Here is a 26632-nt window from a genome sequence, read left to right as displayed (position 1 = left end):
AAGACCTTAGGCCCACTGTAGGAGAGGATCAGGTTCTAGATCATCTTAAGAACCTGAATGTGCAGAGGTCCATGGGACCTGGTGAAATCCATCAACGGGGTGTGAAGGAACTTCAAATGAAGTTGCTAAGCCACTGGCCATCATATTTGAAAAATCATGGCAGTCAGGTGAAGTTCCCGACAACTGGAAAAAGGGAAATATAACCCCCATTTTCAAGAAGGGGAAAATGGAAGACCCGGGGAATTACAGACCAGTCAGTCTCACCTCTGTGCCTGGTAAAATCTTGGAGCACATTCTCCTGGAAGGCATGCTAAGGCACATGAAAAACAAGAAGGTGCTTGGTGACAGCCAGCATGGCTGTTCTGGTGTCCTCAACAGAAGAAGGACTTGGAGATGTTGGAGCAAGTCCAGAGGAGGCCACGAGGATGATCAGGGCCTGGAGCACCTCCCATATGAAGATAGGCTGAGAAAGTTGGGGCTGTTCAGCCTGGAGAAGAGAAGGCTGCGTGGAGACCTCATAGCAGCCTTCCAGTATCTGAAGGGGACCTACAAGGATGTAGCAATAGGACAAGGGGTCATGGGTTCAAACTTAAACAGGGGAAGTTCAGTTTAGATATAAAGAAGTTCTTCCCTGTGAGGGTGCTGAGGCCCTGACACAGCTTGCCCAAAGAAGTGGTAAATGCTCCATCCCTGGCAGTGTTCAAGGCCAGGTTGGACAGAGGCTTGGGTGAGATGGTTTAGTGTGAGGTGTCCCTGCCCATGTGCAGGGGGGTTGGAACTGGATGATCTTACGGTCCTTTCCAACCCTAACTAGTCTTTCATTCTATGATTATATTTAACTGCATGCCTTGGTTTTTGTATTAATAAATCATAAAACTGGCTGGTTGGTGTTGTTTCACCTTAATTCAGTACAAGGGTATCACGAGCTTGGTCGTTGGTCCCAAGGGGAAGGAGGTCATCCTAAATGACTCCTTTGGGGTTGTGACAGCAGCAAGAGTAAAAGCCAAAGTAAGCAGGGCTGGGCCTCTGAAACTCAGAGCTAGGGAGGCAGAGATGGGAATAAGACCCTTAATTTTGGGGGCACGAGACCAGAATGCAGCTGCCCATCCCTAAGGAGCAGTCTGTGCAGTTCTAGTAGGACTCTTTTGCATAGTTGGCAGAGGTGGTAATAACTTGCAAGGCTCACAGGCCAGTGCTGCATTCTTGGGCAGCTGCTCGTGGTCAGCTGAAGCTTGGCTCCACAGCAAATGAAAGCAAGCAGGAGGCTAGAGCTTTTTTTATCAGCTTGGGACTGACAGTGGCTTGCAGACTCCTTCGAGTTTGCAGTTGTCTTTATGCTTCTGTGAGATCAAAATAGGTAATGTGGTTTCAAACTGGGTCCTTGCAGTTCTCTGTAGAGAGGGATTTACAGCGGGGGCACAGAACTTGTCTGTGTTCCTGAGTGTAGCAGAACTGTTCTTCCTGTTCGTTGGAATGGAATGTAGATGCTGTTCAAAAATAGTGTTCAAAATCCTCCTTTAGGCTCCCCTGTTGCACTGCTTTGCACATCTTGTGTTTGCCTGGCTTGTCCCCCCTGCATTGACAGTCTGAAGTTTTTTCCTCATGAGTTTTGACAGTTTTCACATAAAGCACTGCTTGATTTTCAAAGTGACAAAGCAGCGTGGGATTCTTCTTCTGCTTGAAGGGTACAAGTGTCTCTTTCAGCTTTTTCCTAATTGAGACCCGTTCATGTGTACTTCTGCCATGCTTCCAGACCTATGAGCCCCTCCAGCTTTTCTTGAGAAATGGGATGGTGCGGAGGGAAGGAAGAGGAATGAGCCAACATGAGCCTTTTGTTTCCCTGAGGCAGCTACAAGGTAGTACAAGTTCCTTGAGGATGTTTGTGAAAATAACTTTATCTGTTGAACCAGAGACAATGTAGGAAGAACACTGGGTCACAAAATACATGTTACTCCTTATGGAAGGATTGGAACAGTGGTGTTTCCTAAAGGGGCTTAGTTCTGTGGTAGTGCTGTAGGGCTCCAGCACTAGGAGGATCTTGTCCCTTTAGATCTGCAGACAGCTTTTGATGCCTGAGGTAGCATCACCAACTGAGTTCGCTCTGATTTCAGCAAAGAACCCTTATGCACTGTTGCACGCCCAGCTTTCAGAGGTAGATTCAGATTGCTGGCACTGGGTATTGCATGTCACAACACAAAATTATATCCCTGCTTTAGGTATCTCTGATAGCCCTTCCTATCAGATGCATTTGTTCACCAACAGCCTGTTAGGCCCACGCACAAAGGCACAGTCCTGTTGACACACAGCTGTGTGATGCGTAAGCACAGTCATGTTGACATACGTATATAAATGTAAGGTCTCTTCTGCTGGTGCTGACGTGCTGCTGAGTGCATCTTTGTGATTCATTGCAAGACTTGAACCATAATTGTGTATTTTCCCTTGGCAGAAGGCTGTAGGTTTTTGTAATTCACAGGACCAGGACTCTGACCAGTAAATCCTGTCTTGAAAGATCCCAGAGACTTGTACAGGTTTCTAAAAGGTTCCTGTTTCCTCTGAACATCCAGTATTTGGAGGTAAAGGGTTTGTTGTGCTATTCCTGCACAGCAGGGTTTCTTTGGAGATGTGCTTACATCTGGTCTAGGGCCCGATCCTTAAACTTCTCATAGAAAGCACCAAGAAAGGAACCAGGGAGAAGACAGACGCCTTGAGCAGAAGTGTGATAGCAACTGCGTCTGGCTCATTTGGTTTTCTTTGTGCTGTCCTGTGCCATCTCCTTTACATGTCCTCAGTGAATTTGGGACAGAAATTAGGCATATTCTGTAGCTTTGTGCCTGTTGATGACTGTTTCTGGCACTTAGCATGAAGTGCAGGAGCCGGGGCTGCCACCTCTAGTCTCTGTTAACAGCACTTTGTATGGCAAGAGTGCTGATCTTGAGACCATTGGTATCCAAGTTGTTCCATTGTCTCAGGAAAAGAGAAGGAGAGGGAAGAAATGGAGTAGGGCAAAGCTGGTGGTGACACATTGAAAAGCGTTTAGTGTCTTAAGACATGGGTGGCAAGGGCTGGCAGAAATTACTTTCCTTAGCCTTTCATCTCTATGTGCTTCCTCACTGGAGTATGTCTGGTCATCAGGTTCCTCTGTTCTAGATGCTGCGTTGGAGAGAAGCAGTTGCTTCATCTTCTGTCACTTGGCCAGCCCTGGTTTCTAAAACTGACAGAGTTGAGACAGTCAGTGGGCGGCAGCACAGCAGATTATGTGAAGAAGACAGTGTTCCCTCTTGCAGTTATGCCTTGCATCACCTTTCTGCATTTTTAGTTGAAGTGGCAGTGCAAACTGGGAGATGTTATCCTCTAGTAACACGGGTTTTAGTGCAAAACTCAACAAGATTTTCAGTCATTTGAAAACAGCCCTCCTGTATTTCTGTGAAACCTGATTCCCTGGCCTAGTCATAGAGCCTCTCACTTGTGTACCTGTGGGGAAAACGCTAGTTTAGGTTTCTTTACTCCCTTTAGGGGGCCTACAAGGATGGTGGAGAGGGGCTCTTCATCAGGTACTGTAGTGATAGGACAAGGGAGAATGGGTTTAAACTTAAACAGGCAGTTCAGGTTAAATATAAGGAAGAAGTTCTTTACCGTGAGGATGCTGAGGCACCGGCAGAGGTTCCCCAAAGAAATGGCAAATGCTCCATCACTGGCAGTGTTCAAGGCCAGGTTGGACAGAGCATTGGGTGACATGGTCTAGTGTGAGGCATCGCTGCCCATGGCAGGGGGGTTGGAACTGGATGATCTTAAGGTCCTTTCCAACCCAAACCATTCTATGATTCTACCTAGCATCAGAGTGCTGCTGTTTGTAGTTAGGTGGGTTTCCCATAGCCTGCAAGTGTTACTGCATCTACAAAACTAAACCATGCTGTGTCTTGGGAGCAAAAAAGATGAGGGGCCTCTCCTGTCTGGCCCTTTGAGGACTCTGGTACATGAAGTAGGGACGTGTGGGTTGGTATTAAGCATGAAGAGGGTAGCTGATAGGCCTTACCCTTCGTCATGCCCTGGGTGTGCACATGGATTTATACTCCACTCCCAGCTGGTAGCTGCAGATATTGCCAGGAAGTCTGCAGTCTCTTGGAAACTCCCCTTTGGGCTCCAGATGTCCTGCTGACAGCAAGTTCTGCTCTTGCAGTGTCAGTCGTGGTTGTGCATGACACAGTTTTGAAATCCCAGCAGGCTGGATACTCCTTTGCTTTCTGGAATACATAGCAGTTGTGGCTGGGATGCAGCAAGACTGGGTCACTGAACTGGAGGCAGTGGGGTCTTAGAGCTATCACTCAATCCTTCAGATGGGGGATCAAACTCTTCCTTTGGAAAATGACTGTGGCACTGCTGCTGGTGATTCATTCTGCACAATAGTTAATGTTTGAGTGACTCTTTTGCATGGTTTAATGGAATGTGGAGATGCACTGAGGCACTACACTTAGCTTTGTTGTTTCATGCCCAAACGTGTCCAGAGACATCAGATATCAGCATCAGTGAATTTACATGGACTACGAATACAAGTTTGGTTTGGGTTTGTTTCAATGAAGTTCCTATCTCCATCTGATGCTCAGTGCCTCTCCACAAGGTTTTCAGCTGTTGCAGTCCAGCAATTCAGTGGCTGCATCAGAAGGGAGGGATCTCTGAATTCCCTATACACTCTGAGGCTGTGTGTACAAAGCTCATGTGGATTAATGTGCCCTGTGGTTTTTAACACCTTATTACCTGCCACTTTGTAATGGGAGATGGCAGGAGCTCAGCAGGCTTGACAGCGTGACTGCTTTTGTGCTTGATGACCCTTTCAGAGTCCGGGGAGGGGGGTGGTTTGTGGAAGTATTACTTTCATCTTTGCCTTTGGTGTGCTCTAAGAAGAGTTATGCAGTCTGATCCGAAAACCCAGGAGGGAAGAAGGGACTTTGGGACCTCTACCTCTTCCCATTCAGCACTGCAGTGTGTGGGGCATGATCCTGCTTACCTGATGCTTTTGTAGCTGGGCTGCTGCCCAGCTTTCTGTCATCTCCTGTCTTTCAGAGAATGGCAGGCTTCCAGTCCTCAACTCAATCACTCAAGTTAAACTGGTACAGGCCTTTAACATAGTTGCTTTTTAAATCGGTTAATCCCTTTAGCTCGCATTGGTAAATCGCTGAGTTAAGATCAACTGATCAGATGCATATTCAATCAGATTAGGGCTGTTTACATCAGCAGTTCGCACCAGTTTCACTAAGTCTGTGCCGTCAAACCAGTGAGGCTTTTTTCTGTGCAGGTGGGGCTTTTTGGAAGAAGTGATTGAATTCACTTTCCTGGTTCAGGTTCTGCAGTGGAGTTAGTGCTGTATAATAAAGCTGCTTTTCAGTATGGTTTCCAGGTTCCAGAAAAGGATATCTTCAGAAAGGGGGTGGTGAATCTCTTTCCTGAGGGTGGCATCATTTCCTGTAGGTATGATGCTGGCTTTCAGTTTCTTTCTGTAGGTGAAGGAAGGATTTGTCATCCTCATCTTTGATACATCATTAATCTTTGGCACCACCTTTGGATAATGATATTAATAGGGAAAATTGATGTTTTGTAGTATTTGCTAAATATTTGTAGCAAAATTGTCTTTTACAACGTTCTCTGTGTGCTGCAGGGCATGCCGTAAAATCCAGGGCAGCAATGAGCTATTTGTGACTGCCTTTGTTAAGGCAACCAGTTGTAAAGTCTGGAATTTCCTTCTTATACACCTGGAGAGGTCAGGGCTGAGGTCCTCTCATGGTGTTAGCAGTAACGAAGACTTGTTCTGCTTGGATAAATGTTTTGGCAATAGACAGATAGTTTTGCTCCCGACTATGCTAATCTTGTACCTTTAACACAGTTTGTTAAAATACTGTGTTTCAGGAGCATAAACATTGATAAAACAAAGCCAATTGTCCCTTGGAATAAATAAGGAAACGAACTCTTGAAGCTCGTTTGTTATGCAGCTTGTAATGGATTTGGGGAGTTAATAGCCTCAGTAGTTGAACTCTGCCTCTTTTGTATTTGTGTTTTTTCCACAGGTACTTCCTTTCTGACTTTCAGTAGCAGAGAGAAACTAAAGACCTTGAAGAAAGACGCCTGTGGCCCCTTGCTTGGCAGTAACAATGCTGCAGCCATGAGATTATAGTGAGCCCTTCCTGTGTGGCCTCCATGGGTCCCACTCAACTCAGCACACAGGATCATGGGAAGAGGGTGGCAAGTGTATTTGAGATGGAGGAGGAAGGGCTTTCACTGTTACCTGGCTCAGAAAACCCCCCTGAGCAAGCAGGTATGGAAAAATTCTTACTAAATCCATGCAACCTGAAGGCTTTCCATTCTTTCAGCTGGAAAAATTGATACTTGGCAAAATTTAGTGTGAGTTCTGCTCTGCTTGAGGTACTCAGAGAGAATGTCTAAGAATAGAATCAGTTCTTGATAGTTGAAGATCACTGGGTTTACGCAGGTGATAGATATGTTGAGTGTTTTGCTTACTTGACCTTCCAGAGGCTAGGTCCATGACAGTAAATTGAATTTCTTTTTGATAGCCTTATCAAAAGCTGGTGAACAATAAAGCTTTATTACAGGTGACAATACAACAAGTTAGTGGTGCAAAGAAATAATAGGTTCTTGCAGATTCATATAATGGAAAGACAATAGAAATTTCCTCTACGTATTTCTGCGGTTAACTGAGGTCAAAAGCATATCAGGAAACAATACTGAGATTTTGCAGTTACAATTGCTGCTGACACACACAATCCTACACTGTTAAACTGTAAGGAGATGTAGTATGACATCTCTGATGGGTAACAGGAAAACCAAGAAAGCACAAGTGAGGTATACAACATATAGTTGGCAACTTAATGGAAATATGACAAATAAATGTATTTGTTAAACAGTGAGGCAATGGGCAGTCCCTCATATAAAGAGGTGATCTGAACATTCAGTTAGGATTTACTGGTAGAGTAGAAACAAAGACAGTAGTTTAAAGGCAAAGAGATATTAGCCAGTAAAAGTCCTTAAAACAGATTTAAGGACAGGAAAAGAAAATGATAAATGCCGTATAAAAATGCAAGAACAAAAGCCACAAAATGTGGAAAAAGTTATTAAATAGGGGATCTAGCAGAGAAGGGGAGGACGCTGATGACAGCTAAAGGTGCAGAGATAGCATTCGTGCTTGGTACATCTCAAGTTACTTTGATGTTCTCTTTCACTACAGAAAAAGACCATAATAAGCTGTATAACTAAAATGATCAGTGTTCAGAGATGGAAAATAATTTGCATAAATCCAAGAATTAAGCCCATGTGTCTCAATAAAAGTCACAGGAATGGTAATCAGATGGTTATGTAATGCCTGAAAGACAGCTAAGAAATCCACAAGATGGATGGTTTAATCTTTGGAAGTCAGTAAGTTACTCTGTTGTCCTTCAGAAACATATGAACATGTTCTGAGGCTTCCACAGAGTTATTATACCCGTTCATATATGTGCAATGGCAGACTAAATAATTTGAATCTAAGTAATTTGAATATAATATTTGGATATAAGGAAGAAGTTCTTTACTGTAAGGGTGGTGAGGCACTGGAATGGGTTGCCCAGGGAAGTTGTGAATGCTCCATCCCTGGCGGTGTTCAAGGCCAGGTTGGACAGAGCCTTGGGTGACATGGTTTAGTGTGAGGTGTCCCTGCCCATGGCAGGGGGGTTGGAACTGGATAATCTTAAGGTCCTTTCCAACCCTAACTGTTCTATGAGTCTATGAAATAACTGTAGGCATTGCATAATTTCCTCTAGTAATAGCTTGTGTGAAGAGAAATACAGTAGAACAAGAGAGGGAAATATCAGAGACTTAACCTTTCTGATGATATTTTCCTGCTGCCCCATCTGCAAATAGAAGTGAAGGCCAAAATGAGTGACCTCCAGACCTCTGTAAAGTCTGTGGGATTAAAAATTTGACACCAAGATGCTTAAGATTGTGAAAACCAATATGAAGTAAAGGACAAGAATAATTTCTGAGACTGACCTAAAACTCTTTACCATTTCAGGAACTTGAGCAGAATAGTATTTCTGAGATCTAATAGATATAGATAGAAGTATTAGAACCATAGGTAGGAGCTTGAGATATGCCATTGTAACCCTGATGCTGATCAGGAAATGCAGCAGCCTTGTCCTGCAAACCAATCCTATGAATTAACTCCAGTGTAAAGGCTTTCCAGGCATATCTGAGCATAATCTGAAGAATTATCAAGACATTCTGGTTGTAATCTTTATGAACAGCTGACATAGAAAAATCTATAATATCTGACATACAGAAAACTACTTGTGCTATGAACTGTGCAGAAGGACATGTCAGATGTCAGCATGGCTAGAATTAAATGGAATTAAAAGAGAGATGGCTAATAGGGAGGGGATACACAAATAACATTGGCAAGCATTTGGCCGGAATGCTTAGAGTGAGACACAATGGAGTTTACCAAAGGTGTTTTCAGAAAACACCCAGTGACAAGATGATCTGTCAGAATAATATAGGAAGAAGTGGGAGCTACTGCACAACACCATCTGAAATGTGAGGCTGTAGTGAAGGCCCTGTGTTCCAGATGGAATAATAAGGTTTAGTAAATGAACTATCAGTATGAGTGTGCTTCAGTTTTAGGAATGGGGAATGCTCTTCATTGAAGAAATGAAGAAGAAATGAAGGCTTTGGGGTTCCAAATGTTCACAGGGCTTGTGCAGCATGCTGCTTGCCTGCTTATTGCCCCTAACACCACCAAACTGCTGTCTTCTGCCTTGACAGTTTCCCCAAGTGTTCCAGTTACAGGGATTGCCTATTGAGTCTGCTTTTTGTAGGGTCATAGTTTCAGCACTGGTTTTCTGTCACTATTTGATTACTGAACCTTTATTCCTTATCCTTGTGTGTGAGTGTGGCAAGGAATAGAAGTAAGAGAACTGGAGGTGAATTCTGTGTGTTTGGGAAATAGTGGGTTTGCGTGAACCCTATTGGTTCTTGTCAGGAATGGGGCAGTCAGCTGCAGACACCGTGTTCCCTCACATGTGTGGGTTTTCTTTCCTTTTTCCCTCTTTTTCCTTGGTACTGTTCATTTGGTAGAAAATCCCCCCCTGAAGCGGAAGAAGGGCCCAGCTCCGAAGATGCTGGGCAATGAAGTGTGCAGTGTGTGTGGGGACAAGGCCTCCGGCTTCCACTACAATGTGCTGAGCTGTGAAGGCTGCAAGGGCTTCTTCCGCCGCAGCGTCATCAAGGGTGCGCAGTACGTCTGCAAGAACGGCGGCAAGTGCGAGATGGACATGTACATGCGGCGCAAGTGCCAGGAGTGCCGGCTGCGCAAGTGCCAGGAGGCGGGAATGCGGGAGCAGTGTGAGTGTGGGAAGTGGTGGTGGCGGGAGCACAGTGGTGTTGGGGCAGGGGGTGTGTGAGCATGGGCCGGGGGTGAAAAGAAGGGGGCAATGTGAGTGCCTGGGGGTCACATGCGGGCTGGAATGCACATGGAAATCACTGAGCCTATAGCAAGGATCGTAGAATCATGGAATAGTTAGGGTTGGAAAAGACCTTAAGATCATCCAGTTCCAACGCCCCTGCACATGGGCAGGGACACCTCACACTAAACCATGTCACCCAAGGCTCTGTCCAACCTGGCTTTGAACACTGCCAGGGATGGAGCATTCACAGCTTACCTGGGCAACCCATTCCAGTGCCTCACCACCCTAACAGGAAAGAATTTCTTCCTTATATCCAATCTAAACTACCCCTGTTTAAGTTTGTACCCGTTACTCCTTGTCCTGTCACTACAGTCCATAATGAAGAGTCCCTCCCCAGCATTCTTATAGGCCTCTTTCAGATACTGGAAGGCTGCTCTGAGGTCTCCATGCAGCTTCTCTTCTCCAGGCTGAACAGCCCCAACTTCCTCAGCCTATCTTCATACAGGAGGTGCTCCAGTCCCCTGATCATCCTCGTGGCCTCCTCTGGACTTGTTCCAACAGTTCCATGTCCTTTTTATGTTGAGGACCCCAGTATCACGTGGAGAGGTGAGGCTGTTGGTGGAACCCCACCAGTGTGCTGAGAGCCCCAGTCCTGCTGTATGCCTTGTAAGAACGTGTGGAACATGACATCAGAGGAGAGAGACTTGCAACCAAGATTTAAGTATTCTTCAGTATACTGTCAACTGTGTCGGTAAACTCGGGCTTCTGCCTGTCTTGTGATTGGGACTGCAAAGTTGCTCACTGTGCTCTTTGAACAGGCACTTCCCTTTGCCTCATGCTGTGAGCTTGTGACAGAGGTCAAGGGCAGCACCACAGCACTGCAGCTGTGTTTGTGCAGGCCTGATCTCGTTGCTCTCTTTAGTGAACTCTGCTATTTTTCTCACACGAGCCAGAAAGCTGCTGTTTCTGAATATTCAACAGCGTTCCTCTCGCATAGCCCTCTTTAGCCAAGGCATCTGGGTTTCATCCCTTTGTTGACCAAGGCTGACCAAATGAATGCTTGGTTAACATTAAATCCGTATGAAGTCTCCTCTGGCATCCAGCACCTGGAACAGTGAGGAACAGAGGGTATTTCGGAAGCATCTTATAAAAATAGTTCTGCAAAAATGAGTCCTGCTGAGCTGCAAGGCTGCTTATCCACCTTGCTGACCTTCTATTGCAGGTAGATAGCAGAGAGCCTCATTTCTGTCTTTACTCATTGTCTTATGTTGAAGACAGCTCTGGAAAATTAGGCCGAAAGGAATCTTTGAGTTATTATCAAGTGCTCAGCAATTCTTGTCGACACTGTAATCCCACTGCAAATTCATCTTGTTAATCTTGACAGAAACCAAGGGCTTTTTCCTCTAGCTGTTTCACTTGGAAGCTCATTCCAGAACTTCCCTCTGCTAATTGTTGGAAACATTCTTCTAATTCCCAGGCTGAAGTTATTCATGGCCAGTTTATTGTTCTTAAGCCAGTGTGAGCCATGAGGTTAAATAGTTCCTTTATGGCAAACCAAGTAACTTAGACGCTCTGAATTTAGCATGGTGTAGAAGCTTGCACGTAGGCAGTTTTCAGGATTCAGTAATACCTGGTAACTTGTTACTCAGCTATAAATTCCTTGTGCATCTGAGTCCCAAGACGAGGGACTGTAATCACTTGGATCAATTACTTTCCTTCTTAAACTAACACGGTGACTAGCACTGTCTAATTTTACAGATCCCCCTTAATTAGGTAATTGCATTGGATATTCTTGGCTGTTAGAATTGTCATTTTTGTGTGTGTGTATACCTGTGTGTGCATGTTCCCTGTTGGAAGTCAGGGATAAAGGTTATTCTCAGCTTGAATGTGCCATGTTCTTCCATCTTTCCCTCCAGTCCTGTGGACTGGACTGTACATTTCGGAATGCTGTCTCATGATAGATCTTAATTTCTTGTCTTCATGTTTAACATAATCCTTTTAAAAAGAGCATGCATATACTCGTTCAGTTTTGGGGCCTGCCTTCATTTTTAGCTTTGTTCCTGAAGATGTGTGGTGGTTCGTTTGTTGGTTTTTATCCCAATCAGTCCCTTTTCTTCTTTTTGTTCATTCATCACTAACAGGGTGGTTTTCTTGAACCCAGGTCTGTCTGGTAGTTTCCTGGTTTTTGTGGGTGCAGCTTGCAGGTATTTTTTGCAGCTTTGACTTAAAAGAAACAGCAAGCTCCTCTACATTCAAAATGGTGAATTCTTCCATTAGCTCACTTGTAGGCTGTTAACAGGTTTGTATATTGAGATTAGCTAATGAGTAGTTGGTCCAATCAGATGTTCACAACACATGCCTCTGAATTGCTTTATTCCTTACAATGATAACAAAGTGCCTTATTTCTGTGCTTATTGAATGACATATCCTTTGACCTCATAACTGACTTATAGCCCTACTGAAGGACTTCTGGTCCTTGGTGTGTTTTATGCCAAGCTATTCTTTCGTTATCATCTTGCAGTGTGTTACTGCTCTACAGTTTGCTGCAGATGGGCTGTGTAGAAAGTTGTTCTTTCACTCTTGGACTCCATCCAGTACTGACTGTGACCTCTCAAGAGGGAGATGAAATGACACAAGTTGTTAATTTAGCAATATCGGGAAAAGATGCAACAGCAGGATAATATAAAATCCAATGGATGCACCATGCATGTCAAGAGAGCACCTGTTGGAATAAGTGCGCCCTCAGCAAGTTTGCCGATGACACCAAGCTGTGTGGTCCGGTTGATATGCTGGAGGGAAGGGATGCCATCCAGAGGGACCTCGACACGCTTGTGAGGTGGGCTGATGCCAACCTCATGAAATTTAACCATGCCAAGTGCAAGGTCCTACACCTGGGTCGGAACAATTCCAGGCACAGCTACAGGTGGGGCAGAGAAGAGATTCAGAGCAGTCCTGCAGAGAAGGACTTGGGGGTATTGGTCGATGAGAAAATAAACATGAGCCGGCTTCAGAGTGCACTCGCAGCCCAGAAAGCCAACTGTATCCTGGGCTGCATCAAAAGGAGTGTGACCAGTAGGTCGAATGAGGTGATCCTGCCCTTCTGCTCTTGTGAGACCTCACTTGGAGCATTGTGTGCAGTTCTGGTGTCCTCAACATAAAAAGGACATGGAACTGTTGGAACACATCCAGAGGAGGCCATGAGGATGATCAGGGGCTGGAGCACCTCCCGTATGAAGACAGGCTGAGAAAGTTGGGGCTGTTCAGCCTGGAGAAGGCTGCATGGAGACCTCAGAGCAGCCTTCCAGTACCTGAAGGGGGCCTATAGGGATGCTGGGGAGGGACTCTTCATGAGGGACTGTAGTGACAGGATAAGGGGTAACGGGTTAAAACTTACACAGGGGAAGTTTAGATTGGATATAAGGAAGAAATTCTTTCCTGTTAGGGTGGTGAGGCACTGGAATGGGTTGCCCAGGGAGGTTGTGAATGCTCCATCCCTGACAGTGTTCAAAGCCAGGTTGAACAAAGCCTTGGGTGACATCGTCTAGTGTGAGGTGTCCCTGCCCATGGCAGGGGGGTTGGAACTGGATGATCTTAAGGTCCTTTCCAACCCTAACTACTCTGTGATTCTATGACATTTGGGGGAATTGCTCAATGGGGAAAGTCACTGTTATCTTTCTTAGACTGTGAAGGGAGCTTCTGTCCTTTGTGAACACTTTGCAGGACAGTGTGGTGAAATGAAAGGCAATGGAACAACTTGAAGTGAGGAAAAGAGGGAGAAACAAATGAGCAGTATCACTGTCTGCTGTCTGTGTTGTGTATACTCACATGCACCAGACACAGGCAGCTGTGATCTCTGCTTCTCCATCCACAGCATGTTACCCTGTGTTCAGTGTAGTTTCCAGTGTGCTTGTATGTCATGATTGATCTCTGGCTGTTCCTTCTTTAGATGTTCTGTCTGAAGAACAGATCCGACTGAAGAAAATGAAGAAGCAGGAAGATGATCAGGCTCGGACAGTGGTGGTGCGTCCAAACCCTCCGAATCCGCCAAGCCCTTCCCACAAGCTGACCCCTGAACAGTTGAGCATGATAAAGAAGCTTGTGGCTGCTCAGCAGCAGTGCAACCAGCGCTCATTCACTGACAGGCTCAAAGTGACGGTAAAAACTCTACCAGTGTTCGCAATATCAGAAAAAGTTTGGGGAGTTGAGTTTGTGGGTAAATTATGTGGGAGAACAGATATACTTTAGGTATTGCATCTATGGGCTGAAGTTCTGTAAAGAATAACAAAGGATGATGATGCTTCGATGCGTCTCATTTCCTTTCTCTGTTTGCTTTATCTTCTCATCTTTCTCCCCTGGGTCCGTCTTTCACATACACCTTTTCTTCCCATTCCCACAGCCGTGGCCCCAAATTCCAGACCCTAATAACCGTGAAGCAAGGCAGCAGCGTTTTGCTCACTTCACAGAACTTGCAATTATCTCTGTGCAAGAGATTGTGGACTTTGCCAAGCAACTACCTGGCTTCCTGGAGCTCACTAGGGAAGATCAGATCGCTTTATTGAAGACGTCTACCATAGAGGTGAGAGTTTGGCTCCTCCACAATACACAGTAGCAGAGAGAAAAGAATCTGGATTATTCACGTGGTTCCATCCCATTTTTGGGGATGGCAGGCTGAAGGACCTCAGCTGTGGGACCATTACTGCAATGCCTGGCTATAGGGCCATGGAGGAGAATGAGGCAAGAGCCTTGGTAGCGGTAAGCAGGTTTTTCCCCCTTCCCTGAAGCTGATACCACAAAGGGTGCAGTAGAATTTGGTTTTGGGTTTTGGTTGGTTGGTTGGTTGGTTATTTTTTTTCCTCCAGAGGTGCTCTGACACTCCACAAATTACTGATATTGTAACATTCTTCCCTGTTTGCAAATGAAGTAAATCTGTTTCTGGTTTCAGGTGATGTTGTTGGAGACATCTCGGCGCTACAATCCAGAGATTGAGAGCATCACCTTTCTTAAGGACCTGAGCTATAATCGGGATGACTTCGCCAAAGCAGGTGGTGCATTAGACAGGTGTTTCTTCCTTCACTGTGTCTTGTGTTCTTTCATCTTTTTTGTTTTAATGTGAGCTGCTGAAAATAGTATGTGAGGCATTAAAGCTGAAGTCAGGTGAGAGGTTGAGAACAGGACCAGACCAATAGCCCCACAAACCCTTTTTTGCCTTTAACATGTGATACTAGCTTAGTTCATGTCTCTTTCTATAGCTGAAAGCTTTCTATGGGAAAATTGGACTCTGATGGCACTAAAATCTTTCTGTAAGAGTGCACATAGGGCTAGCAACTGGTGTGAGCTTCCTTGCTCGTAGAGATCTGATGTGGACATGTAGTCTTAAAGCCATATCAGGTAACAGTAAATCAAACCCCAGTCTTCTCTCCTGCAAGTACATCACTTGCTTATCTGGATGCATGCTTTGAATGGTGGCATTAGTGTGATTACACTTCTGTTGTTCTGAAGTCTATACTGTGCACTGAAGATCCCCGCAGAGTGCTTCAGTCATGTCAGCAGCTCAGTATGTGAAGGTCTGTGGTGATGTCATTTCTGAAGTCTGTTTTCCCATGAGCAATGAGTGTGTGTAATTTCCAGTGGAGTAACAGAAAGTGTGTATCCAGCATTTCTGGAAATGAGACTTTGGTTGTCTTTTGTATGACTTTGATTCCTTGGGTAACTATCTAACCACTTACACTTGAGATGGATTTTATATACAAATTTCCTCTTTGATGGTCTTCCTGATAGCTTTTTCTTCAGATTATTAGGAAGGCAAAAAGCAAGGAGCCGGAAAGATTCTCTGCATCTTGTTCATCCTTCTCTGATGTAGTTGTGCTGCAGGAAATTAGAAACTTGGATGCTTTTTGGAGGGAAAGGCCTAAAGTTTTCAGCATGGTTGTATAGCACAGAGATCTGATTTGACAGTGGCTTCTCTGTGTTACAACAATACTATCAGTGCATTTCTGGCTGTCTGCCTTTATCAAAAGAGGTGATTGGAAGCTTAAGTCAGACTCTGCCTCAGCTCTCCCAGCTTTCTGAGCTGAAGGAAATGGCATAGTTCAGACTTCTTGGAACTATATATTTTCAGCCCAGACGAAGTTCGGATGAGCTTCAATCCCTAGAGTATGGGATTAAAGCTTTGAAAAGTAAGAGGGTTTGAAGGAAGTGATGGTGTGAAAAGCAAGAGGGTTTGAAGGCAGTGATGGTGTGAGAGTGGAAGGCGTAGATGTACTTGTGGGCTTCTGACTTTCTGATAGACTTACCTGATAGCTGGTTTCATGTTCCTTTAGCTGTTGCCTGGTAGTGTGCTGTGAGGCATTTAACGCTTTAAGAGAAACCAGAAGTAGTGTCATTTTACAGTTAGAGCCTGACTCCTCACCTACTGTTGTTGGTGCTCACCTGTGGTAGTGGGATGTAAAGGGAGATTTCCACCACATTTGGAATCTAACAGAGTTTTTCCCTGCCTTCCTGTCCTCCTCACTCCCTGGCATACTGCAGTGGGTTTCTGGCAGCTTATTCCATGAGGGAAACCATTGTCTCACATTGTTCCCTTCTGTTTGCTGCAGGTCTGCAGTTTGAGTTCATTAACCCCATCTTTGAGTTCTCAAAGGGAATGAATGAGCTACAGCTGAACGATGCCGAATATGCACTTTTAATCGCCATCAACATTTTCTCTGCAGGTAAAAAGCCAAGGAGATCTGAAGAACTGCAGCAGTGAGTCAGAGGGCAAAGAAATTAGAGTTTAGGAAGGTCATAAGCTGAAGAAGAGTAATAGAGGGTATGTAAGGTCTAGTGATAAAGGGAGTGTGTTACTACTTCTGCTTAGGGTATTCATTGTATTATGAATTTTCTAGTTCCACCTCCAAAGGAAATCCACCTCCAAAGGAAATAAGATTCCCCACTGCTGGAAAAGTGTATATTAAAATCAGGTGATATTTATCTTCCTCATTTAGAAATTGCTATTTCACTGTCCCATTAATGTACTCGGCACACTTCTTGTATGAATCGGGTCGCACAGCAGGAGTGACATCTAGTGGCACCTTCCCATCTTCACTGGAGCAGGAACGTGAGAGCAGACACTGATGTGGTGCTGTGTGGTCCCTCTAACCCTCCACCTCTCTAGGAGTCAGATCAGACTCCACATGTGCCATCACTGCGAAAGAACAGTTACAGAAAATGGGCATAGGTGCTGCAGTCATGGAGGACTCTCCCACTGTGCCGGGTGAATTCTGGATGAGGTTTTTGGGGAGAAACCGTACTGAGGGACTGGGATTAGGCAGTGATGTTGAGTTCGGTGAGGTTGCCTGAGGCCATCTACTTACTTGTAACGTGCTTTTTGACAGACCGACCGAATGTGCAGGACCAGTCCCTGGTGGAGAGGCTGCAGCACACCTACGTGGAAGCCCTTCATTCTTACATTTGTATCAACAGACCAAATGTAAGTGCCTGACCAGAATATCTCCAATGATGATGCAAACTGATTTTGTGTTTATGCAGGCACAGTTCCTGTGGTACTGTCCGTAACAGGTCTCTTGCTCTCTGTGCTGTTATGTTCTTCCCTTCTGTAGCTGTTTGATAGCAGATGTAAATGCAGAATTTGTGAGCTTTCACAGCCTTATGTCCTGTAGCATATTACATAGTTTAGCCAGCAGGGAAAGTCTGGAGTTTCAGGACATGGTGTAGTACTCTGTGTCAGGGGAGATCTTGGAGCAGCTTCCAGTGCCTAATGGGGGCTTACAAGAAATCTGGAGAGGGAATTTTTACAAGCACAGGTAGTGACAGGACAAGGAGGAAGGGCTTTAACCTGACAGAGGGGAGATTTACATTAGATACTGGGAAAAAATTCTTCCCTGTGAGGGTGCTGAGGTGCTGGCACAGGTTGACCAGAGAAGCTGTGGCTGCCACATCCCTGGCAGTGTTCAAGGCCAGGTTGGAACAACCTCATTTGGCGAGAGATGTCTGGGCCCATTGGCAGGGGGTTGGAACGGGATGATCTTTAAGCTCCCTTCCAGCCCAAACCATTCTATCTCATGATTTGCATTCTTCCAGACTGTCACCTCCTGGGTCATGCTGGGTTTAGAGCAAGTCAGGATTGTGGTTACAGTGCATCATGTGGTGTGGTGATTTTATTTATCTTTTAACCAAGTTTTAGTGTGACTTTGCTAACAGCTGCCCATTTGTCTGCCTCTGCAGGACCGCCTGATGTTTCCACGGATGTTAATGAAGCTGGTCAGTCTTCGGACACTGAGCAGTGTCCACTCTGAACAGGTGTTTGCCCTTCGGCTGCAGGACAAGAAACTCCCTCCCCTGCTCTCAGAAATCTGGGATGTGCATGAGTGACTGCATGCTCCCAGGGCACTGATGTGCTGACATAATGCCATCTCCCAGCCTTTGCTAATGAGAAGCCAGCTTTCCCTCTCCAAAACACCGAACTCTGGGCTCAGCAGTGCAGGGAGTGATGAGCCTGGGGTTTCAGTGTTGTCATGAGACTATTCAGGAGGCAGCTGGGGTAGATCAGATTGGGGGGGTTGGTTTTAATGTAGTGCCCATACCCCAAGGGAATGACACGAAACATCTGAACATGGTAGAAATGAAGACCTTCCCCCATCATGCACCTCTTCCTTCTGAGTCTTTCTCTTCTCTAAGCATGTCTTGAGGGTTTGCCAATTGATACTCTCCTTTCTCTTGTTGATTATGAAAATACATTTGCAGAAACTTGCCAAACCCTCTCTATTGAGAGTAACCCAGCTCAAAAGGCTTCTGCAGGGTCCCCAGTGTACCTGGATCTGAGGAGCTCAGGGAAGTCAATGTGGATGTTCTAGGGGTTTCACTGGGTTTCCTATAAATAAAATCTCTCGTATGTGCTGCCCTTTATGATTCCAAGAGAAGTAGCTTGTTATTTCTGTATTATGAGACTTCATCTCTAGAGCTGCCCTTTCATTCTGGCCCTCCTTTGGAAAAATGATTCCTCTAATATGTAGTGCCCTTCTTCTAACAGGGAGGTCCTCTGGATAGGGAGCGTTTGTACATCAGAAGGATGTCAGGCATAAAGTAGTGGACTGTTTTTTTACTGTAATACATGACAGTTTTATCTCATGGTGGTTCTCAGCCAGTTCACTCTACCTTCGAGTTGCTAACAGCTGGAAAACTGTAGTTCCAAACAAATCAGGGCATAGATTTTATCTTTAGGGGTGGAATAGAAGAAAGATAGGTAGGAAGGACTGGTACCTAGGCAAGGTAGGTGTGGTGGAAGGATCCTAAAAACTTCCAAGAATTTGGAGCATGTGGCATGTGTTCCAAGGTAGGTGTGAAGATGTATTGGCCAAGGAGAGAGGACACACTGCATTTGGTGAAATACATGGGCATTGCATAAACTGGGGGCTGCACAACTTCCAGATCATGGGCTGCAAGAATATTGGGTGTAACCAGATCTGTCTTCTTGCTTTTGCCAAAGTCTTTCCAAGGTACTTGCTCAAGGTTTTAGTGATGGTCATGGGACATGAAGGTCCCTCCTGTATGAGGAGTGCCAACTGCTTTAGAAGGACACTTGGGTCTTGTATCCTTTCTTCACTCTGGGCACTGTGAGATCCACACTGGATTTATGTCCCAAGTTCATAAGTATCCACATCCATAAGTATTCTAGGATTTACACCAATATTTTGTTTGCCAGAAGAGAAATAATACTCTTGTAAAACCCGTTCCTTCTTTTCTAAGAATCAACACCTTACGGCTGATCTCAGAGATGTAACCTTTAGTATCCTGGTAGCTTGGTCTCATGAGTCTTCTCTGTGATAGGGGTCTATGTTTGCTTGCCCGGTGAGCATCCCAAGAGCCGAGGTTCACATGGCTCATTTTTTGTTTGTTTGTTTGTTTTTTGGTTGGTTTATTATTTTTTTTGGCTGTGTATCTAAGCGCTATGCCCGTGGTGAGGGTATCGTGTCCATTTTGCACTTGAGGTTGGTCCCCTGCCACTGGCCTTCACTCTGCACCTTTGTAAAGCATTTGTAACAATCTGTAAAATAATCTGTTGTTTTTTATAACTCGTTGCAATTGCAAAAATTCTTGTTTAAATCTGTATTTTTAACTAATCTGTTTGAGAAATGTTAATGTTTATATAAAAGAATAAAGCCTAATACAGGATTTTGACATTCTCTGATGTGCTGTCATTAGTCTGGAGGAGGATGGAATGAGTTCTTGATGTAACAAGCTCAAAGCTGATGAAGTGAATATATAGGCTGGGAAGAAGCTGTAAGTGGTGGAAAAGATAGCAGTGCAAGCCTGGGCAGTTTCCTAGGTTTCCAGGCAGTTTCCAGGGTGCATAGCTCCCTATGCACCCTGCTGTGTATGTCTGAGTAGGAGTCCAGTGTGCCCCTGGCTGTTGAGTGGATTTCAGTGGGATCCTGTAGCTGATACCTGGCATGAGTACATCAGAAATGCTTAGCACAGGAGAACAGGAGTAGCTATCCACATGCATTACCTCGAAGGGAAGAACAGAAGGGGGGAAGCAGAGAAGAGCTGACCAGCATCAGTGGCTTTCCAGGTGCTTGGCACCCAACGGGGATTGTTAATTCAGCAAAGCTTCACACCACCTGCTGTTCTGCTGAAGCCTCTGTATTACTCCAGAGTATAAAGTTTAAATTTTAAACTACTCCACTAGAGAAAGGGGGAACAGGCTTACAGGAGGCTGCAGCGGGGTATGAAGTGGGGAGTAATGAGCAGAGCTCGAGGGCTCAAGGCAGCCCTGGGTAGATTAGAGGGCAGCTGGACCCTGCTCAGAGGATTTGCTAAAGAATGAGGCTGTCAACAGTGAGAAGAGACAGTGGCAAGGAAGCTGCAGCTTCATTTTCAGCTTCGTTTTGAGCAGCATCTCTTTATTTTAAGACTGAAAACTGCATGCATATTTGAGGGGTTCACAAGATACAACCCATGACGTTGCTGTTTGATGGCGAAAGTGGGGATTTTCTTGGGCTCTGACTTCTCCAACCCTTCTCATTATCATATGATCAAATATAAACTCCTTGTCTGCATATTCATGTTCTCTTTCATTGTGAGTGCAAATCAGCACAGAATTATTCTTTTTGTTATATAGCAGCTTCCTGGGTTAGCTCAGGCAGCTCAAGTAAGCAGGTTTAGTGGAAGAACCTCCCTGGAGAGCAGTGGTCCTTTGTACTTCTATATTTGCAAAATGCTACCTAGGCTTGAGACTCAGTCCTGCTGCTCTAAGGCTCTGTACTCTTCCCTGTTTCAAATTACTGCTGTTAACTCGGCCACTGGAGAAATCGTGGATGCTTGAACTACAGCATCAGTGGTGTTCTCTGTTGGCTGTGCCCTTACGCAGCGGCTGTGTTTGCTCATGAACTATTCAGATCAACAGGGGAAGAAAGGATGGGTGTGCTTCTGAACTCTCAATTCCTCTACAATGGGAAGAGCATTCATGTGGAATATCAAATCAAGTATTTTACTGTTTTGCACTTTAAATGTTTTCGGGTTTTTTTAAACCACTGTGATAATTTTGGTTGCATTTGGGGTTTATTTTAGTGATTTTTGTTACTAAATTATTTGGTTGCACAGTGTGCTGGTGCACAGGAGCAGGGAAAGAATTAAACCCCTCCCTCCCCCCCCATGTATCTCAAGCTTTTAATAAGCAAATTCTCATTCAATTGTATGAAGCCAGTAGCAAATTGATAATGTGAATATGATATGGTAATGGATATGAAGCAAGTAAAGGGTGAGAGCACACAGTGCTCTCCTTGGTGTAAGGTCGTGTTTCTTATCCATGTGGCCATTGCTGGCCCTGCTTGTCTGGAGCCAGGCTTTCCTGTGGGGAATGGCTGAGGGACCTGGGGGGGTTTAGTCTGGAGAAGGCTCGGGGGGACCTTATCGCTCTCTACAGCTGCCTGACAGGAGGCTGTAGGGAGGTGGGGTCAGCCTCTTCTCTCAAGTAACAAGTGATGGGACAAGAGGAAATGGCCTCAGGTTGTGCCAGGGGAGGTTTAGGTTGGATATCAGGAAAAAATTCTGCACAGAAACAGCGTTCAAGCAGTGGAACAAGCTTCCCAGGGCCGTGTGGACTCACCGTCCCCGGAAGAGTTTACACACCCTGTAGATGAGCCCTCAGTGGCACGGTTTAGCGGTGGCTTTGGTGGTGCTGAGGTAAAGATTGGACTTGATGATCTTCAAAGTTCTTTTCCAACCTGGTTGATTTTGTAATTCTATGATTTCCCTTCTGCTTGCCAAGAGGGGGTTTAACGAAGGAATTTAACGCTCCGTGTGGCCGGTATGTCACAGGTAACCTGTTTGCTGAGCCCCGCTCCCTGCCCGCCATTTTGCCTCCCGCATCGCCCCACAACGCTCCTTCAGCCGCAGCGCTCCCCTGCGGGAGGCTGGCGAAAATGCCTACACCTTTCCTTCCCTCCCCGCCGTCGGTACGAGTGGTTCGCTCCGCCCTTCCCTCCCTCCCTCCCTGCGGGAGGCGGTGGTGCGTTCCGCTCCTGGCGCTCGATGCGGAACTGGCCGGGCGGCGCAGAGCGGCCGGGGGCGGCGGCGGCAGGTGAGCGGGGCCGAGGACCGGGAGCGGGGCCGGGCCGGGTCGGGTCGGGTCGGGTCGGGTCATCACGCAGGCGGCGGGTGCGCGACCGTACGTGCGTGCACACACATGTCAAGAGCGGGTGTCGGGCAGGGCAGCGCGGAGCCCGCCGGGTCGGCGGTGCCTGAGGTGATCCGCGCGCGGACAGCTGCGGTATGGACCCCTGCACACCCACCCGCCTGCCTCACGCTTCCCCGCAGCCGCCCGGCGCTGTGGTGATGCTCGGGTACGGCGAGCCCTTCCGCAAGGTCACTGCGGGAGGAGGCAGAGGTGCGGGGAGGCAGCGGGGCCGGCCGAGCTCTGCTCCATCCTCCCGGGGCCGCGGTGCTGCGCGGGGCTCCGGCGGCGGTGGAGCGGTCCCCGGCCGAGAGCGGGCAGCAGCCCCGGGGGGGGGGGGGGGTTCTTTTGCGGGTTGCGACGCGGCTGCCCCCACGGGAAATGGCCGGGGAGGGGGCTCCGCCGGCGGTGGTGTGAGGGCACAGCGGGCCCGGGCCTCCCGCCGCCGGCTTCTCCTTGCTCCGTGCCGGGAGGAAGCGGGCACGACAGTTAGGTAGAACGGGGACTCGGGGCGGAACGGTCCCCCTCTCTTCCCGCTTTGAAGAGGTGGGGTGTGCAGCGTTAGGAAGGGATTGCTGCAGTGATGTGACTGGAAAGGTGGTTTTACTCCTTGGTTTGTAAACAGAAGATCTTGTTACTCCCTGAGACAATAGAGTAGGAAATCGACTTTATATTAGTCAGTTTCTTAGCCTGTAAATCAGTAGCATTTTCCCCTCAGAAACGGGTGTCACCACCTTGCCGTGGTGCTCAGGTTTATTTTCAGGCAGAGAAAGCTTGGTCTGTGTTACTGTTTGTGTGCAGTCACGATAAAGAAGCACTTAGAGAAATGATAAGCCTTGGAGGAAACTGGTTTGTTGGCTTTCTTCTCTCCCTTTTCTCCCTGAACTTGCCCATATACCACACTGTTGTCAGACATATAGAAAATAACATACATGATAAATTCTTAGCCCTATGGAGATGGGGTTAGGACTTGTGAATCTGGCAATCCGTTCTGCTTGCCCTAGGCAAGCCAGCCATTTTCTCTATGTTCAGTGTAACTCTGGGTCAGCATTTCTGTTGGTGTGCTCTCAAGTGTCCTTGCTGTGTTCTTTGCAGCATCACTTATCTGCAAAAAGGATGTTACTGATAGACAGAAGCAAGGGGAAGGAAGATGTGGTGTGGTGTCCTGAGGGTCAGATAACTAAAGCGAAGGCGTCCAAATATAGGTTATTTGGGAAATGTCTCCATTTTTGGACTTCATACTGCTTGAACCTTGGGAACTGTTTTGAATGGACACATAAAATACTTGCTGTTTTCAGCACTAGTGGAAACCTGCAATCTTGACACATCAGAGAGGGCAACTTTGACATCTAATATAGCAAAAATGCAAGGTTTTGCAAGATCTAATCTGGCCATCCATTCATAGTGTGTTATGTAATACTGAGCTGATCTATCATTCCAGCTATAAAATAGTTGTTTTGCTTTACTCTTGTATCATTAGAAAATGCATAGCTCTTGGGCCCAGTTTAATATACCCTGGAATTATACACTCATGAATCATCTTACTGTGTATTTAATAAAATGCAGAATCATCAACCAGACTTTAAAATGCTTTTGTTTGAAAAATAATAGTCTTGTTAGCCCTAAAAGATCTTGTACATGCCTATGTAGTGGTGCTGCAGTCGTATCACAAGTCTGGAGTTTGGTGTTTTTACCGGATGAGAGCTTTCTCTAAGCTTCAGAGTCCTATTGCATGTCCTGCTGAACCCAGGACACTGCCTGAGCTTCCACACAGGAAAAACAGTTCTAGATTTACTGGATGAGCAAAAAGGAAAATACCATCCAATCTGGAAGAATGTTGTCCGTATAAAATGTGTAAGTTGGCCAAGATATGTTTTCATGCTGTATGGGTTATGTGCCAGGGTGATGGATGATGAAGAACCAAAGGCTGTTAGCAACTGGCAAAAAAATAGGTGTTCTGGTTTAAAGTTTTTATGGAAAACACAGTAGATATTCTAAAGGCCAAACCAGTTCTTCAGCCTTGATACCATCCTGTAGCTCTTCTGAAAGCAGAGAGGGGGTGTATGTGATAAAGTCCAAATCCGGTCTCTTTCAGAAGGATTTTGGAGATGGAGAAAAAAAGGTTTGAGGATTTTTATCACTAAGCCTTGCCAACCTATTAGCCAAATTAGCTTTGTACTTTAGAGTAGCAGGAGTGATGGTTCAGCAGAAATAGCAAAGACATCAGTGCATCTGATCTTACTGAAACACTTGCTTGTGTCATTTCCCTAAATTAAATGAATGTTGTCTTGATTTTATCTGGCGTGGGGCGAGGGGCACAGAGGCTCATCATTTCTAGCTTTTTCCCCTATCATCTCAAGCCATATCAAATATTCCAGTTGGGTATAGACAGGACATACTAGACATACCTTTGGCAAGATGTTCGGTTTCGTCTGCTCAGTATCTTTTGCAATGAGTCATTTGGAAAAACAAATACATATGCCAATTTCTAGTATTAAATTAGCAAGTCACAAGTACTGCTGAATTTGCAGAGAACAAATCTCTTCCCAGTTTTTAATGTACAGCACTTCAGCCAATAGATTTTCTCTGATACTTCTTCCCAGATACATTTGTTAGAGAAATTACTTTCTTTTTCAGGGAAGAAATACTGTTAGAGATTTAGTGTATGAGAATGAATAACAAGAGCTATTATATAAAATTCAGTGTCTTGGCTCACATCTCACACTATAGTTTTTTATCTAGGTTGGTAGTGCCATCATGCTCACAAGGTGGAAATGGATACTTTTGTATTAAAACCAATTGCAGAGTTGAACGTTTAACTTACTTTCCATGAGGAAGGAATTGGAGCCAGGCAATGCATATGTTACAACCCAGATTAATACCTGCAAATCTCCTTTGGCCCTATTGTGCCTTCATTTAAGATGTACTGCATTACATTTCTGGGCAGCCCCTCAGTGGAAAGGCTTTGACGTAGTTATTCAGCGCACTAGTACAAAATACAGAATGCAGCTACTGATTGGGGATTAGCAGCAATGAGGAAAGGATTTAGAAACAAGAATGAAGGAGCTTGATATGCAAGATGAATATCATTTCCCCAGCTGAAACAGACTCCATCTAGCTCAAGGTATAAATTTTCATGAAGGAAAAGCATTGTTGGTGACCTAAACAAGACACCAAGTGAAATACAAATGAGCAGCTTGAGGCATCCATTAAAAGGGAATGTTTTTTTAGTGTGATAATCTGTTAATCTGTGGAACAATTGTGATATTTCTTTTGATGATGGAAGGGTTTGCTGCTTTTCCTTCTCCACCTCAGGAGCTATGAAAAACTGTTAGGATGACCTCCTGTTCACTCTCTGTAACCCAGCCTGTGTAATTCAGCTGGTCTTTGCTTTCCTGTCTGAGCTAGAAAATCATTTTAGAGCCATTAGATTTTCTTTCACTGAGGCCTTTAAACCTCTCATGGCCACATGGAAATTACTGTTGATGGTTGAAGGACATGCTCCTGATTTGTCTTTTGGATCATAGAATAGCCAACTGAAACACCAAACCCAGCAAATTGGGTTGGAAGAGATGACCCACATACTGCCAGGAGCTCTGAAATCTCTTTATAGCAGGGACCTCTCCAAAGGCTTTGCCTTTTGGTGCCCAGAAACCATGGAATTATGGGAGGTTGCATTTACTTTTCATCACTGCTACTCGCAGGACCCTTGCAGTCATTTAAAAGTAAGAAGTGCTGCTTGCATATGCCTAAATTACCTACGCTGAGGCAGTTCCCATGCAGTGGCATTGTGGTTAAATGGGAGACTTGTGTTTCCAGGTCCCTGTGAGAAATAATGCATCAGCAGAGCAGGAAGGAACAAAGTTTCATGGTTTTCTGTTTCTCCCACAGCCTTGAATATTTCACAGCAGCCCAAAAAAGGGTTGGTTGTGATGTTGCCTTTGATGTATTCTGTAATGTTTGTCAGATCTCTCCTTTTTGTTTTGGTTGTAGTTAATTTCCAAACAGCTCTCCTAAGCCCTATTTGTGATAATCAGGAAATTAACCTTGTTATTTTTACACAGGGGACAAAGAGACGCAGATTGACAGTGATCTATCTGATGGCTTCCAGGAACTGTGTCTGTCTTATGAGCAGAGCAGCCTTTGTTGTCATAGAATCGTAGAATGGTTTGGGTTGGAAGGGACCTTAAAGCTCATCCAGTTCCAACCCCCTGCCATAGGCAGGGACACCTTCCACTAGAGCAGCTTGCTCCAACCTGGTCTTAACACTGCCGGGGATGGGGCAGCCACAGCTTCTGTGGGTGCCCTGTGCCAGTGCCTCACCACCCTCACAGGGAAGAATTTCTTCCTAATGTCTAATCTAAATCTCCCCACTGTCAGTTTAATTTTCTTAATCTATTCCTTTGTCACATAGAATCACAGAATGGTTTGGGTTGGAAACGACCTTTAAACATCTGTGAGTGCAGCACCACGGTTGTGTCCTGCTTCCCTGTATGTTGTAACTGAATTTGCCACT

At 45.5% G+C, this 26632-nt stretch overlaps 2 protein-coding genes across 10 annotated transcripts in view; both read left to right on the top strand.

Annotated features, from left to right (window-relative positions):
* NR1H3 (nuclear receptor subfamily 1 group H member 3) overlaps nt 1–19619 on the top strand; it is a 31920-nt gene extending 12301 nt beyond the window's left edge. For all 3 annotated transcript variants that reach the window (XM_065683299.1, XM_065683301.1, XM_065683300.1), the window contains exons 2-9: nt 6057–6304; nt 9115–9381; nt 13390–13598; nt 13840–14019; nt 14386–14485; nt 16040–16153; nt 16817–16911; nt 17667–19619. In XM_065683299.1, coding sequence (XP_065539371.1) covers nt 6187–6304; nt 9115–9381; nt 13390–13598; nt 13840–14019; nt 14386–14485; nt 16040–16153; nt 16817–16911; nt 17667–17813 — 1230 coding nt within the window. In that variant the 5' untranslated portion in view covers nt 6057–6186 and the 3' untranslated portion in view covers nt 17814–19619. The remainder of the gene's footprint in view (nt 1–6056; nt 6305–9114; nt 9382–13389; nt 13599–13839; nt 14020–14385; nt 14486–16039; nt 16154–16816; nt 16912–17666) is intronic.
* Nucleotides 19620–21950: 2331 nt separating this feature from the next.
* Nucleotides 21951–26632, top strand: part of MADD (MAP kinase activating death domain) — a 74662-nt gene continuing 69980 nt past the window's right edge. For all 7 annotated transcript variants that reach the window (XM_065686479.1, XM_065686477.1, XM_065686476.1 and 4 more), the window contains exon 1: nt 21951–22023. The gene's annotated coding sequence lies outside the window, so the exon portion shown is untranslated. The remainder of the gene's footprint in view (nt 22024–26632) is intronic.

The sequence above is a fragment of the Lathamus discolor genome, chromosome 6 (genome assembly GCF_037157495.1).
Source record: "Lathamus discolor isolate bLatDis1 chromosome 6, bLatDis1.hap1, whole genome shotgun sequence".
Lineage (NCBI taxonomy): Eukaryota > Metazoa > Chordata > Aves > Psittaciformes > Psittacidae > Lathamus > Lathamus discolor.
Note: the sequence above shows the minus strand (reverse complement) of the source record. Positions and strands in the feature narration are given on the sequence as shown.